Source organism: Mastigoproctus giganteus, chromosome 5 (assembly GCF_048544385.1).
Source record: "Mastigoproctus giganteus isolate SK-2022 chromosome 5, ASM4854438v1, whole genome shotgun sequence".
NCBI lineage: Eukaryota > Metazoa > Arthropoda > Arachnida > Uropygi > Thelyphonidae > Mastigoproctus > Mastigoproctus giganteus.
Window position 1 is genome coordinate 26948290 of NC_143579.1, and position 17348 is coordinate 26965637.

The following is a 17348-nucleotide window of genomic DNA, read 5'->3' on the forward strand; positions in this document are numbered from 1 at the left end:
TATTTTAATGTCAACAAATCATGCCCAAGAAATGGTTGATGAACCCTCCACCAGTAAAGGAAGACAACAAGAAGCCAAACAAAAACCACTTCCTATTCTGGCATATAATAAAGGAAAAGCAGTCATTGATCTATCAGACCAAATGGCTTCATATGCCACAATGTTAAGAAAGGGGATAAGGTGGTAGAAGAATGTGTTTTATGATATGCAAAACTGAAAGAGTCTGAAGGAAGATCTGCTGCTAGAAAGAAGGGTAAAAGAGTTTGTGCTTATTGCCCAGACTGTAATCATCAGCCTTTTGTGTTTAGAATGTTTTGGTCAACACCACAAATCTACATAATTTTGTAATTGTAATTCATATAATAAATAATCAGCAGTTACTTCCTTTCATCAGATGTATCACCAGTGCTTTTCAAAAATAATGTATATTCCCATAATCGTCAGTGCAATACATCTGACACAACTCCGACCGAAACAGAGGGTATCAGCCATCATGTCCGACGTGGCGTATAAAACACCTAATGGTGTCAGATATATATGGCTGACATGACAGTCAAGATGTTAATAAGAGTAACTGACTAAATATTTTTTTGATTAATTGATACCAGCATGTTACAAACTTGTATGAATACTTCAAACCTATTTGAATTGAATTGGATGTATTTTGGTCCCCTTAACTTCAAATTAATCAGGTTTTATTGTATATATAGGCATTTGGCACTGGGATACTTCAGGAAGCTGAACTGAAAGTATGATATATGCTTCTTAATAACAACTGATTGATTTTTAAATGGTTTGTATGCATACAAATTTGATTCTTATTTTTTCTGCTTATTTGATGAATAATAATAAAAAAATATGAATTTATCATGAGTGTGAGTTAGACTCCCATAATAATAACATGGATGGCAGTATACCAGAGTGTAAATTTAGATTAACTTAAGGTGAGGACTGCCTGTTTTGATATTTCAATATTGTACATGCCAATATTGTTTATTATAGCTGAATTTGGTAATTTTTTAAAATGCTTTAGTTATTTTCTTTCAGCTCTTATGCATGTCAAGGACATGACTATATATAACTATATCTTTGACATACATAGTAATAATTGTCTCAGCTGTAGCTAACTTGAGAATAAATAGAAATTTTTATTATTATTTTAATTATTTATGTTTCCTAAATAACTCAGTTAATAGCTGATTATTTTCATGTTTTAGTTATATAGTATGAACCAGAGCTATAATGCTCAATACGTTCTATGTTGATATCAATATTTGTAAAATAATAAGAGAAGTTTACCTCGATATAGTACGTAGAACACTTCCATGAGATACTCTCCAGAAATTAAAATGGAAAAAAAAAACGAAAAACTTACATTAGAATAACAAATAATTAAAAAATAATTTAAAATCAATTTAATGCAATTAAAAACAAGAAAATTAATTAAAAAGATTTAACAAAAAAATTTCGAAACGATTTTCCTTCCTGAAGCTGACACCGCTTTTCAACCATGTGTCGTGATCACAGGAATGAAAATTACCGAATAGAGGTGAGCATGAACCTTAAATAGGGATTATTTGTCTTCGCGCCTGCGCGGAAAGCCCACAAATCGGAGATGAGATATGCCCGACGAACAATAACAAAATTTTCGTGTAATTTAATTTCTACGGTTTGTGCAGTTAATAATCGCGTATAATTACGTTGGACACTAATTATTTTGGTCTCGTTAAATAAAAAAGTATGTTTTTCGTTAACAGCGTGAAAGGCTAATTCTGACGCTGCTGAATGAGAAGCACGAACTGAGGCCGCATGTTGATTAACACAAATATTCAAAGGAAAACGTGTCGAATCTTGGTAAAATGAGTCGCAATCACCGCAAGGAATTTGTATATCAGGTCATTAATTTGTTACGAACGAGGAAAGGACTGAGAACCCCTCTTTAAAAATCTGCTTGTTAATATTTGTATTTCTGAGCCCAAAGCAGATTCTGTCATTGAATATTTGTAGACATTTAGAAATTGATTAAAGATAATCGAACTTTTGTAGGTGAAGGGGGTGATAGCTGTTATAATGTAAAAGTATACCGGTGTTTGTAGGTTTTCGATAGATGTTCAATTGGATTTGATGCAAGTCACGGGTAAGCATCAAATTTAGAAAATTTAATGACTCTGTATCCGTATCCTCCCTTTCCAATGTAAATTTGAGTCTAGAATGAATATTATTAAACGAATGTAAAATGTCTTGGATAGTACTACTATCAGTAATAACTAGAACATCATCTAAATACCTTCCATAGTATGTGATACGGGGTCGAAAAGGCGTCAAATGTATATGCTCAAACGTTGAGAGATAGATCTCCAATATTAAGCCGCTCAGGCTCAATTCCATTGGCAAACCAAAAATTTGTTTGTACACTTTGTCTCGAAAGGTGATATAGTTGGCCTCAACTAACAGTTTAAGTGGAAAATTTCCTTAATAGGAAGCTTTGTATAATTAATTGGTATCAAGTTATTATTTAACATATCTAATGTGTATTCAATATTTACATTCGTATATAATGAGGTAACATCTAGTGAGAATAAATTGCCATTGTTGCCAAGTCTACAGTCCTTAAGGTTATTAAATAATGTATCATAGTTCTTAATCCCAAATTGTATCGTCTGTCTAAAGAGTTTTATAATGATATATACATGTGTGGCCAAGGATGAAAATGCCGAGTTTCTGTAGGAAACAATAGGCCAAATAGGAAATCCAGTCTTGTGTAATTTTACCTGACTTAAAAGTGCAGGAATATTATATGTTCTGGCCTTCAATTCCTTTAACTGAGCCATAGTAATGTAGTCTTTAACTTGACAATTTGTGCATTTAATACGTGGTTAACGTTTTATTGTATTGATTGGCTAAATTGGAAAATAGTGCCGGGTCTACTTCAAGATAAGTGGAGGTATCTGAAACAACTGATTCTAACTAATTAATATAATCAGGTTTACTGAACTAAATATTAAACATAAATGAAATGGAAACTGATGAACAAATTGATTAGAAATTTAATTAATATTATACACACAGTTATTAAAATAATTAATTCTAAAATGTAGGGAATAGTTCCTTCTTGTATATTTGTTATTTTCAATGCTCATTCATATTACTTTTTTAATGTATTCCAAAGAGTGCTCAAATATGAGGGGAGGTTTGAAAAGGTCATGGCCTGAGTATGAAAGGGTAGTGGTACAGTCATTAAAATTTCTGTACTTAATGTATAACACTTCAAACACCAAGTTTCATGCAGTTTCAGTGACGTCTTTTTTTTATTATTTATTTATTATTATTATTATTATTACAGGTCCTGAAGCCAACAACGCTGTGTGAATGAGGAAAGATCGACTAATCAGTCGCCTTGCAGTCATCTAATATTTAGAGGGAAAGGTACTAATGCCAAAGGCATTAGTCACCAATCTTGTTACCCTTCTTTGTACTCGTTCTAGCAACTCTACATGAGGATATGGTTACAATGTTCAGGGAGGAGATACCCCTTCCTATTCCATGTTTAAGAAGTGGGCAACAGAATTTTAATAAGGGAGGGAGAGACTGGAAGATGACCCATGCTGTGGATGACCCACAACATCCATCACTCCAGTAGTTGTCAGTGTGCATGATCTGGTGGTGAGTGATAGACAAGTGACAGTTTAGTACATTTACAGCATCTCATCTGAATGAGTGTACTACATAATAACAGGTTCTCACCACAACAGAGATGTCACTAAAGTTGTTGAAAGCAAATCAAAAATGCACGAGTTGTCAAGTTAAAAGCACATTTGGATCATTTTCAAACAGGTCCAGCAAATTTCCTTGAATGGTTTGTGACCATTATCATTTTGAGGCATATGACACAAGAAAGCAAGCTTATATATCATCAGCAAAAAAAAAACAAAACTTCCCATTTCACCCATCCATTCACTCCAAAAGTTTATTTCTTTCTTCCTTGAATTTATTTAAACTATCAACTACCCGCTGGCTAAAGGCAAATTTCTGCACATTTATTCTACAACTGTCCTTCAATTTAAGTATATGCTGTCTCGGGTTCATAATCTGAGTAAGCAGAAGAATCCCATCGGCAGTGAGCCTGCTCAAACCATTCAAGGCCTTATACACTTCAATCACCTTGCAGGTGCCTAGTCACCAGATGCTGCAATTTGCACAATAAAAGCCTTTCTTGGTAAGAGCACTCCTTTGTTCCTCTCACCAATCTTGTTGCCCTTCTTTGTACTCATTCTAGCAACTCTACATCCTTCCTAAAATGAGGCCTCCTGACCTGTACGCAGTACTTAACATGTGGCCTGACAATTGCCTTATACAAAGGGATAATCACCTGCTTGTCTCTGCTAGCAAAATTTCTATATATCATTGGCAAGACTCCATGACCTGCTCTGGCAGCTTGTCTGCACTGCTCAAAGAACTTCATATCTGACTGCATAATTCCACCCAGGTCTTTTTCATTCTCCACTTCTCTGAGTGTAGTACCACACAGTTGGTACGTTTCTCTTGGGTTACTGCTACCCATATGGAGTACTTTGCATTTGGCAATGTTAAACTTAAGTTGCCACTTCTCAGCCCATCTGCCTAACTTTTCTAGATCCTGTTGCAGTAGCATACTGTCTTTACTTTCATTAACAACCCTGTCAATCTTTGTATCATATGCAAACTTGGACATTAAGCCTATTATACCTTCATCAATATCATTGATAAATACACAAAACAACAATGGGCCCAGCACCAAACCCTTGGGGACTCCACTAATAACATTAGTCCATGAAGAGCAGTGTCTGTTGATTACTACTCGCTGTCTTCTCCCACTCAACCATCCCTTTATCCATTGTAGCAACTTATCCTTAATGCCACACCACTCCAATTTTTACAGCAGTCTTCTATGTGCAATAGTATCAAAAGTTTTCCTGAAATCCAAGTATATGATATCAAAATTATTTTTTGCATCCAGTTCCTTTGTGACCACATCATAGTATACAATCAAATTGGCATCAGTTTTTTGGGATGCTGATGGAGTGATACCGCTGGATTACAGGAATACCTTGCATAGCGCGGGTTTCGGCTTACAAATTGAAAAAAAATTAACTGCGTTACGCACCAATACATTTGATATGTATGTATGTATTATAATGCCAGCACATAGGCCAATACGTTATGGATTCAAGGCCACGCTGACTGTTGTCGCAACTCCCATTATATACGGACTCTGCTGGCATTCATACATTAGTAAACACTCTAGATTCCGAGCGGTGAGGCCATTCACTGTGCATAAGCTGTACAAATATTTTTCACTGTGTATTTTTATTAAAGATTATTTTTTAAAAACGTTAAACCTTTATACGTAAATATGAGTGGAAAGAAGAAATGTAACGGTGCTGAGAGTTCTAGATCTAAACATCGAACGAGGTATGAAAGTAAGGCAAGCTTTGCAAAATGATATTCGATGTTATAAAGAGATGTATGCAGATAAAAAAAACTGTGGAAACTAAGCTGATCAGTTATTTTTCAAAATAAAAATACAGTACATACTTCACTTATATTCTTTTGATGTGTACATACTGCAATAAAAATCATTTGTGCTGTACTTACTAGTATTTTTCATTTTTATCATTTTAATTTCTTTTTTTGCAAAAACTTCACATCAATTTATGGTAAACAAACATCTATATATTTTTGCAACTCAACCTATATAATCAAATTGTCGGAACATGTTACATTAAAATACATACTAATAATACCTCGATCAGCACGGTATTTTTTTTGGCACGAATTAACTGTGCTATGTGAGGTATTCCTGCATCTTCAGAAAGGCCAGACAGTTATGCAGACCTTGTGCAGCATTTGTATGAAAACATCAAAGACAAGCACCAAGGAAAACTCAGTAAACGAGTCTTATTCCACCTGAACAATGCTCCTGCTCCCAAGCCTGTTATTGCCATGAATGTGGCTTTGAAATCTTGGACATCCCTCACATTCACCAGATCTAGCCCCATCAGACTTTCACCCATTCCGTAATTTGAAAAAATACCTGTTGGCATCCATTTTCACAATGACAGGGAAGCTTTAATCAGTGCATTGCGACATCAGTGGAAAAAGTGTATTAACTCCAAAGGGAGACTATGTTGAAAAGTAACATGTTGCCATATTCCTCAAATAAACTCTTTATACTCAGCCCACAAACTTTTAAATGCCCCTCATAATCAGTCAATTTAGTAAGATCATCATCAGCCATTTTCAGTCCACTGCAGGATGAAGGCCTCTCCAGCTACTTTCCAGTTGCTTCTGTTTTGTGCAATGGCCATCCATTTACTACCCAAAAACTCATGAATTTCATCTATCCATCTCCGTTGTTGTCTTCCAGGTTTTCTCTTAGCTCCTCTTGGGTACCATTCTGTTATTTTCTTAGTCCATCTGTCATCATGTCTTCAAGCTATGTATCCTGCCCAAGACCATTTTAGTTCTTTAGTTTTGATAAGAATGTCCTTTACTTGAGTTTGCTGCCTAATCCATGTGTTTCTCTTGTTATCAGTCTGATTCCCAGTATAATTCGTTCCATTCTTCGCTGTGTAGTTCTCAGCTTCTCTTCCATTCTTTTGGTGAGTGCCCAAGTTTTACTTCCATAAGTCATGGTGGGGAGTATACATTGGTTCATTATTTTACGTTTCAGACAAATTGGGATATTGCTCCTCAGTATGTGACTATATTTCCTGAATGCTATTCATCCAAAATTTCTTCTCTTGTCTTCCAGCCATTTATCATTATTACAGCTAATGACTTGTCCCAGATAAGCATATGACTCCACCTTTTCAATTACTGCTCTTTCAATCATTATATCCCTTTCTGTGGCATACTTGTTCATGGCATACTTTTGTTTTAGCCATATTCATCTTTTTTTAGTAAGATACTTAACAATAATTTGAAAAAAAAAAATTAGTTTAAGGAAAAAATAGGATACTAAGTCCATATATGTATATATAGCCTTTATTATTTTTTATTTTTTTTAGCTTCATCACAAATGCTATAATATCAGATATCCACGATATGTGGAATCAAGGGTACTTCTCTAGCTGATGCTCGGTGAATGGAAAATATTTTAAGTTAATTCTTTCCAAAATGTACAGAAAGGCAGTAAAACTTTTTTATAGTCACAAGAGCCATTAAGAATTAGTAAATGTGCATAATATGTACAGTTATGAATTTAATATAGGTTCTCTGTAACTGTGATAGTAAAGATTAGTAGTACTAATTCAGAAAATCATATAGTGTACTGAAAATTCCTTAGTCACTATATAGAAAAATAAACATTTTATTTCCAATTCACAGGAATCTCTAGCCCAACAGTTGCAGAATCCAACTTTCCTTATCATAGATTATGCAAAAGAACAGGTAAGATAATAAGCTATTTTTAAAGATATTTTAACTGCAGACCTTAAGATATTTACCAGTAATCTGGGTTTAAAGAGTTGACATCAGTCAGTGTATATAGTAAAACCTGCTTTAAACAGTCCTATTAAACACCACCTGTTAAGTGATGGATTGTTATCTGCACAGAATGTCCGACACAAATAGCAAGCTTTTTTTATCGTATTCAAATTTAATCCTGAATGTTTTTTATTATTACTATTATTATTATTATTATTATTTTGATGCCACTTGACTAATTGGATTAATTTTTAATGGGGAATTCAGAATTTCTGGAGCTTTGAAAAATAGAAAAAATAGTACAGGTAACCCTCGTATGACACGGTAGTTTGGTTCCCACAAAATCTTGTGTAATACGAAGCCACGTGATACAGGACTAAGAACCAGTACAAAAGGGAAGGGGGTTACGTTCCAAAAGCTAACAAAAATATTCCATTTTTTTTGTAATTATCGGAAACTTAATTTTTATAGTAGTAATAACTTAATAGTTTAAGTTTATTTTTATAATAGTAACTCAAATAGCAATACCTAAACAAACGTCTTACCTTACAAACTGTGATACTTATATGTCAGATAATGTACGTTCATTTAATTTTTTTCCTTTTCAACACTGCTAAGCACAGTCTCTTCTGCAGCATTTGGATTTTGTGTACCTTTCGAACTGCACGCTTCAAAGTCAATTTTTTATGGTCTCAAACAAGCACAAGTTCAATAGCACAGAAGCCGACCCAAGGATCTCCCAACAAAATACAGTGGACCCCCACTTTAAAGATATAAAGCACAAATTTATATGTGAAAATCGGAAGAATATTTTCCCATTAGCAAAATAAAAATAAATTTATGCTTGCATACATAGCTTAATTAATACATACTGTAATATGTACATACTGACTAATGAATATTTCTGTTTACTGACTCTTTTTTTGTTATAAAATTTTAAACAGTAAAAATGATAAGCAATTAATAACAAAGAACATGGCGCACACAAGTTGCAACAAACATGATATGCACACATGATATACAGAGTAATGAGTTTTTGAAAATTTATTTGTTTTTTAGAAGATTGAATATTTCATGGGAGGGGAAACACATTTCACCATAATAACGTGAAAACTCACAGAATTTCAGCTATAGGTACTATAGCAAATGCAAGATCGAGTTTACTACCCATTTATAATTAATTACACTAACAGAAAAGACCAATAAACCAGAAACTGCAAATTGTTTTTATTATTTTATGGTGGTGACTTCCAGAAAAAGCTTGGCAAACCCAGGATCCTGAGCTGGATATCATCATTCTTCTTTTTCTTGGTGATTCCGATTCTCAAACCATGCTGAGTATCAAGGATACTCAGCATGGTTTTGTAAAGGGAAAATCATGTTTAACAAATCTGGTTCGCTATTTCGAAAGGGTCACTCACGAGCTGGATTTAGGGAATAATTTCGACATTGTTTATTTAGATTTCAGCAAAGCTTTTGACTCAGTCCCACATGAGCGGTTGCTTTATAAGCTGGAACAGGTTGGAATCACTGGGAAAATCCTTAGATGGATATCAGGATGGCTTCAGGGCAAGAGGCAGAGGGTTGTGATAAATGGCTATTCCTCAGATTGGGTTGATGTAAGAAGTGGGGTTCCCCAAGGATCAGTATTAGGACCACTGTTGTTTTTAATTTTCATAAACGACATTGATGAAGGGATAGAGGGCATGATGTCAAAATTGGTAGAGTAGTTAATGATCACTGTCAAGCTGAGCTTCTTCAGAGAGACCTAGATGGACTTCAGGAATGGTCAGAAAAATGGCAGCTGTGCTTTAATCCAACAAAGTGTAAGGTATTACACCTGGGAAACAGTAATCCCAAAAAAACTTATTCACTTGGTGGAGTTCAACTAAACCCAGTACTGGAGGAAAGGGACTTGGGTGTTACGATACGGTCAGACATGAAATTCTCTGAGCATTGTAAACAGGTTGCAAGGAAGGCCCATGGTGTCCTATCAATGATCTATCGAACTTTTGCAAGTAGAGATAGGGACGTGATAATCACATTATATAAGGCTTATGTTACCACACTTGGAATACTGTGTTCAAGTATGGAGACTGCACCTAAAGAAAGACATCGAGCTTCTTGAAAGGGTGCAAAGAAGGGTAACTCGCCTGGTGAGATCGGCAAAAGGGCGTCCTTATGAAGAAAGACTTCAAATATGTGGGTTGCAGAGTTTGGAAACTAGACACCTTAGAGGAGATTTGATTGAGGTGTTTAAGGCTCTGAGAGGCATCAGTAAAATGAATGAGGACAAAATTTTCAAGATTATAAATGATGCTAGAACTAGGGGACATAAATTCAAGTTACGGGGGGGAAATGTTTAGATTGGACGGCAGGAAGTTTTATTTTAGCCAGCGAGTTATAAATTACTGGAATAAGTTGCTTCATGGGTGGTAGAGGCCGACAGTTTGGCGAAATGGTGTGATCCCTGTATAGTTTATGAGTGGGGGTCTCTAGTATGCCAGGGGATTCATACTTGAAGTACAGTACACTTTCTTTGATCAACTGGCATTTTTGCACTAGCTTCTGATGTATTATCCTGGCAACCTGGTCGTGTCTATGAGTGTGCTCCATCTTAGTGATCAGACACATCATCCTGCAACCCGCAGAAATGTGCTGGATTTTTCCTGGAGCCAGGTGGCATTGTCAACAATTTGTTTCATCTGTCCCTCCATGGTGCTTGGTGATATTTTTTCTGTAGTTCCTTGTGTTGATTACCTAGTCTTGGATGGCAAGCATGTCATCTTCAGTTTGGAATAGTGTCTCGCTTGTGGGAGATCCATTGGAATCCATCTTATCTATGTAGTCTTGATGGAGGTCATTGTAGTGTCTGCCATAGAATACCTTTGTTTCTTCTGTCTGTGTGAGGTGGGGTCTCCTTGTTGAGGTTGGGAAGTGTGTGTCATTTGTCTTCCTTATGTCTTGATAGATTGGCACTGTGTTTTCCTAGAAGTAATTTCTTTGGTTCTTAATTGCCTTCTTCTGTTGTTTGTCAAACCCCCTCCCCCTCATTTTCTCTCCAGGCTGTGGTTGTTCTCTCAGTGGCCAACTTTGGTGTTGGTGGCCCTTGTTCATCATTATCCTGGCCGATCTCATGATCTGCACCAGCTTGGTATTGTTCTAATCCTGTGTTTTCCAAACTGTATTCCGTGAAAAATCTTAATTAATAATTTAAAAAATATTAATAATAAAATACTAGGAAGCTTCACCTCCCTGCTTGCTGTGCTCACTTCTTTTGATAAAATAAAATACTTACAGACGCTTTCGACACTGTGTCTCTCTTCCTCAGCTATGAATACATAAATACATTACTATATCTATATAATATCGGTGTAGATACATCATAGACAACTCTTAAAGAAAAACTACAATCATAGTGTGAAAGGCATCATATCATCTGTATCTCATATTGTGCTCATCCTTCAAAATGAGTTACCAAGTATTGCACTATATAAGTAACGCTTCACTAATAGAGAAGACGATTGTTACTTATTCTCGGTGGGCACCACCACCCAGATGCACCGTTTCATAGCTAGTTGACTATGAAACGGTCCATCCAACAGTCCATCAGTGGGTGCCTTTCACACTATGATCGTAGTTTTTCTTTAAGAGTTGTCTATGGTGTATCTACACCGATATTATATAGATATAGAATCTTAAACTCTTAAAATATGCTTTGTTGCATTTAGTTTATTTAAATAAATACATTACATATGGAAATCAAGAATGGCACCACTTGGTTGTGTTAGATGAACATAACCACACTTAAACAGAAGCTTGTTTTACCACAGTAAAACAAGCTTCTGTTACGTATTTTTGTGTTTGTTACATATTATGACGTAACCAGCATCTCTCTTTTCCCATTGGCTGAATAAATAACACTAGGAGGAAAATTATTTTAATGCATAGAAAGAAAGAAATTTTGCATATTTGTAGCGTACACCACTTTTGTATTATTTTAATTTTTTTTCATTTATTAATATACTAGCATAGACTAATAATCACTGCAGAACACTTTATTTTGGCAGGCTTTGCATAAAGAAGTATGTGTAGAGGTAATGACATCTACGAAAAAGTAGCAATGTAGTAATCTAATATGTCATTCTTATGCAATTTAGCCTGGAATACACTGGTTGAAAAAGAGGAGGAAGCAAACTGATATGATAACTAAACTCACCTCCGTATATAAATTTTTATTGATAATTATCAGTATTTCGAAATATTATTATTAAAATAAATGACCATGGATTTGTGGTTGAAAAAAGGAACTTTAAAAACGAGAAGCAAGTACTTTTAGTAGTGCAACTGTGGTCAATGAAAACAAACACAATATTGTCCCACTTCAAAGTGAGGATGAACAATTGCAGCCGTTTGTTCCCCAAAAATCTGAAGTGAAAAAACAGGAACCAACTAATAAAAGACCAAAACGAAAGTATGATGACAGTTATTTGAATTTTGGCTTTACGTGGTTGGAAATAAATATTCTCCTGATGCACAGTGCATCGTATGTAATAAAATATTAGCAAACAGTTCTTTGACTCCAGCTAAACTTGTGTTTCGTAAATGTTCCATAAATATATTGTGAGATGAAAAGTGTTCTGTGACTAAAAAAGTTTGGGAAACTGTTCTAATCTCTGATCCTGAAGGAATATGTTAGTACTGGGAATGTGTAGGTGTTTATGGCTCTGACCATGTTCTTGCCATTCAGCTTTGTTTTTAGCAGGCTTGTCAGTCTCTGATAGTATTTCTCAATCAAGTGGGCCTAGCCATAGATCTGGTGTCCTTACTGTTGGGCCTGCATCATCACCAGATATTTACAGGTCTCTCCCTCTGTCAGAGCTTCAATCTCTTAACCTAGTCTTTAGCTAGTAGTTTTGGCTATGCATTCCATGCCTTGCACTTGTCTCGGCCAAATTGCATCCTGATGTCACAGATAGTAGAAGCATTTCAGTCCTGAATGCCCTCATGGCTGGTGAAGTGGTTATAAACACGGTTCTTTGGTGCTGTGTGGAAAAGGCTTGCAGTTGAATTCAGTGGGGGGGGGGTTCAGTGATTCAAACCCAGTGAGGCAAGGAGTTTTTGCAAACTTCTGTAACATCGTAACCAATTTAGTTGGTCTCAGACAGTGGTCACATGCCTTCCCCCCCCCACACTACCAAAATAGTGCTACTGTTTAAAAAAGGTTGTTTGAGTCAAGTATGGATGATAACATGTGAGAATTCACTCTTCTGCACCAGTCAAGTTGAACTAAATAGTTGTCAGATCAGACCAGGTAAAAACTTTGTGGTCTGAGTTGCTTTGGCAGTATTCCAAAAAATCCAGGAAGCTTCTTATGGTAGACATATTATAGATCAAACTCTGAGGAAACTGTAACAATGTGCATATTGAGTTTCCCTGATAGTGTATCATCTTTTTCATACCAGCTACTCTAGTCATTTTATTTTTCATATTACCATTTCTTTCAAAACAACTCCTTATATCACTGATATGTTTGGAGATGTTCTATACCTGGACCACAATTGCAGGAGCAAGTAATAAGAATTTTTATGCTTAAATTGCCTGTTTTCATAAAAATTCATTAGTATACAAAAATGTGTTCAGTATTTGCCATGATATTCTACTAACACAATATGGGACATTCTTCTTTTTGTTATATAACATAGAAACAAAGTTTATTGGCGTTAACAAATAAACAGATATTGAACTGATATTTGGGTGACACTCAAGTCAATTGGACCCAATTTCGGCGAATTCAGGATGGTCTGTGACAGCCACATCCTCTGCTTGCACCTTCATGATGGTGGGACTGTTAGTAATCCTGGGTATAACCCCCCCCCCCATGTGCAAGCACACTGGGTGGTCACCCAGGTGTGAACCAGCGTAAGCAGGGGTCGAGGTGGGGAACCCACACCACATGGAGGAATGTCGCCCCTCTGTGTCACCAGGCAATACTAGTTGGTAGATGACTCAACAACCGGTGCAATGCCCAACTTTGCTAATTGGAGGCTTGAAGTGGTGGAACCCATGTTTAGTCTCCAGAGCTAAGTTCCGGTCAGCCTTTCCCATCTCTTCCATCATGCAGTATGACTGTTGACTTTTAAGGTTATGATGGACATCATGGTGAGATCCAATCTTCTTTCCATTTCAAGAGTACAGCTCTAAAATGGTGTTCACAGGCTGGCTGCTAGTTAGTACACTGGACCGAACCTATTGGTAACTCTCTAGGAGGCTTCTGGATCAGCTAATGTATAATCTTGCTATCTCTACTCTGCCAGATAGTGACTGGAGGGAGTCCGAGTAGTGTGTATGTGGAAAGCATTGCCGAGGCCACATTATGTCAAGGATCTCGGTATATTCTTATCATGTGTACGCCATATACAAAAATTTCATTACTTCATACGGCATGCCCTCACTTTGTGAAAAGATGTAAACCTCCCAAACACTTCCTAGTTCACTTCACAAATATACGTGGTCTCAGTTCTAATCTCAATGATGTCCATTTCCACTTGCAGTCTGCCAAACCCCATGTACTTTTTCTGACAGAATCTCAGTTATTGGTTGATTCAACTACTGCTCATCTCAGTTGCCCAAATTATTTGCAGTATGATTCTTTTCACCTCAACGGTGGTAATTGGTGCATATGTCCGTTCCGATATTCCCTGTCAGAGACTTAGTAATTTGGAATCTCCTCTTTTCAATCTTCTGTGACTTAAAATCTCTCTACCTCATTCTGTCAAACTCATCTGTTGTCTCCATCATTCTCACAACTCCAGCTGGCTTCCGTTTTATAGTCACAGTAATTTAGATGTCGGTGTGACCTAAGCATCTCGTTTACCTACCAGTATATCGGACAATCCTAACCATACAGCCAACATGCTTGATCTTTTTCTCACAAACAGCCCTTCTAAGTACACGGGCGAAGTGAGTGGTCCTTTAGGAACCTCAGATCACAACTTGGTGATTGTCTCTTCTCCAATGGAGCCTTTATCTCATGGCTATTCCCAACCTCGTGTTGTTTGGCTATTCCCATCCTCATGTTGTTTGGCATTACAAGGATGCAAAAAGGGATGACCTGCCAGATTTCTTTTCCTTGGTCGGATTACTGTTTCAAAACTTCTGATGTCAATGTTTGCTCAGATTGTGTCAGTGAAATTGTTCCTGTAGAAATGGAATCCTTTATTCCACACTCCACTTTAAAATCTTGTCCTTTATCTAAGCCTTGGTTTTCCAATAAATGTGCTAAGGATGTTCAAGAGAAGAATGTTGCATATCGTAATTGGCTTGTTTCCAATTCTTCAGTTTCATTTTCTGCCTACACCAAAGCTTGCAACAGTTGTAAAGCAGTTATTAATCAGTTCAAACTGGATTTTTAACAGGCTAAGAGTAGAAAACTTGCTTCTTTCCCTAATGGTACCTGAGCATTCTGGTCTCTTGCCAAAGCTATTGGCCACAACTTTTGCTCATCTCTGCTCCAACCTCTTTCAAAACCAGATGATTAAATAAATAAAAATAAATTTTCTGTTTATACTCCGGGACGACCAAACAGTCAGAGGAGTTTACAAGATACACAGAATACAAGAAACTGCACCGTATTCAGCAGTCACGGGCTTGAACCCCGGTCACTCAAGGCACGTGTACAAGGCGTATGCACTCAAGGCGTATGCACCCGCGCGCCTGACCACTAGGCTACGGCGGCCTTTTTCTGTTGTCACTTCAGCCAAGGATAAAGCTGACTTGCTAGCATCCCATTTTTCTTCCAACTCATGTATTAATGATCTTGGTAAAACACCTCCCACCATTCCCAACACACTCCATTCAATGCCTCCTGTGGTCTTCCGTCAAAAGGATGTCAGAAGGATTTTGACAAGTCTTTATGGTAAAAAAGCTCCAGATCCTGATGGTATTTTTTACTTGTTCTCAAAACCTGTGCTCCTGAACTTACTCCTGTTCTTTGCTGCTTTTTTCATTTTCTTATTCCAAAGGTGTTTTTCCTTCTGCTTGGAAATTTGCTCTTATCCAGCCAGTTCCTAAAAAGGGTGACAAATCCCTTCCATCCAATTATCATCCCATTGCAATTACTTCTACTCTTTCTAAAGTAATGGAAAAATCAATTAACTGCCAACAAAACTACCTAGAAACCTTCCGTCTGATCAACAATCGCCAGTATGGATTCCATCATTGTTGATCCACTGGTGATATTCTGGCTTATATTACCCATTTATGGACAGATTCAATGGAAAAGTTCGGTGAAACACAAGCAGTTGCTCTTGACATCTCAAAAGCTTTCGCTCATGTTTGGTATCAAGGTCTTCTAAACAAACTTCCATTTTATGGTTTGTCAACTGTTTTTTGTAATTGGTTATCTAGTTTTCTCTCTGATTGCTCACTGAGGGTGAAGGTAGATGGCTCTCTGTCTTCTAACTTCTCCACTAATGCTGGTTTCCCCAAAGGTTCTTTCCCCCACTCTTTTCCTCTTGTATAATAATGACCTTCTTCCATTGACTGGAAATCCTATCCATAGTTTTGCCGACGATAGCACAATGCATTACACTTTCCAATTTGAGAAACTTTGCCCTGCTCAATCAGCTTCAATTTCTCGAATATCCGCTTCCAATTCCTTAAATGCCTATCTCCAAGTAATTCTCCAGTGGAGCAAAGACAACTTAGTTGATTTCAATCCTTCTAAAACTCAGTCCAGTCTTATATCTCACAAAAAAGGATTCTTCTGCTCATATGCTTATCTTTGGTGACACTCCGATTTCTATGCAAGATGATATATCTCTTTTGGGGATTATCCTGGCTTCTAATCTCTCTTGGTACAAGCACATTACAAATATTGCTTCCTCTGCATCTAAAAAACTTGGTTTTCTCTTTAGCTCTCAGCGTTACTTTTCTTCCAAACAGCCGTTCACTCTGTACAAATCACAAATCTGCCCTACCGTGAAATATTGTTCCCACATCTGGGGCGGTGCCCCCAAAACCACTCTCAGGCTCTAGATACCATTCAGAAGAGGGCAGTTAGGTTAATTAATGACTCATCTGTAACAGAGTTTATAGTCTCTGTCTCATAGACGTACTGTTTCGCTGCATGCCTTTTCTACAGCTACTTCCATGGGCACTGTTCTACTGAATTGGCTTCTATATTTACCCGCTTTCTCTTTCAAAACAGTCCGAACACGTGCCGCCGCCAGCCAACATCCATTTACTGTCCAACTTCAAACTCACAGAACTAACTTTTCATCTTCCTCGTTTATTCATTCAACTGCCTTTTTCTGGAACAGCCTTCCTTCGTACATATTTCCTGAAAATTACAGTCTACAGAGGTTCAAGTGTAATGTCAACAGATATCTTCGTTCGTCTTCTCTACCACCTACCCAAGCACAGTACTAAATACTATAGCTTCTAATACCTCTTTGTGTTTGGGGTTTTCATAAAAAAAAAAAAAAAAAAAAAAACATATGCCTATTTTAACATGACACACCATTGAAACAGATAGTAGAGGCATTTCAGTCCTGAATGATCTCATGGCTGATGAAGTGGTTACAAACATGGTTCTTTGATGCTGTGTGGAAAAGGCCTGCAGCAGATCAGGCCAGGTAAAAACTGTGGTCTGAGTTGTTTTGGCAGTATTCCAAAAATTCTAGGTAATAGCTTGACTCGCAGTGGATAGATTTTCATGAAATTTTATATTTGGTTGATACAGAAAGATTTGTTGAGCCATGCAAAATTTAATTGAAATCAGTCCAATAGAAATCTGGCAATTATTATATCTTTTTTTTTAATGCAGTTTGCATGGAAAAATAAATTCATAGATTAAATGTACTTTTAATGCAGTGTTA

General features: G+C 36.7%; 1 protein-coding gene across 1 annotated transcript in view; it reads left to right on the top strand.

Annotated features, from left to right (window-relative positions):
* Positions 1-17348, top strand: part of LOC150085258 (ubiquitin-like modifier-activating enzyme 6) — a 242598-nt gene that overhangs the window by 139440 nt on the left and 85810 nt on the right. The window contains exon 11 of the mRNA XM_090374502.1: positions 7369-7431. Coding sequence (XP_090230628.1) covers positions 7369-7431 — 63 coding nt within the window. The remainder of the gene's footprint in view (positions 1-7368; positions 7432-17348) is intronic.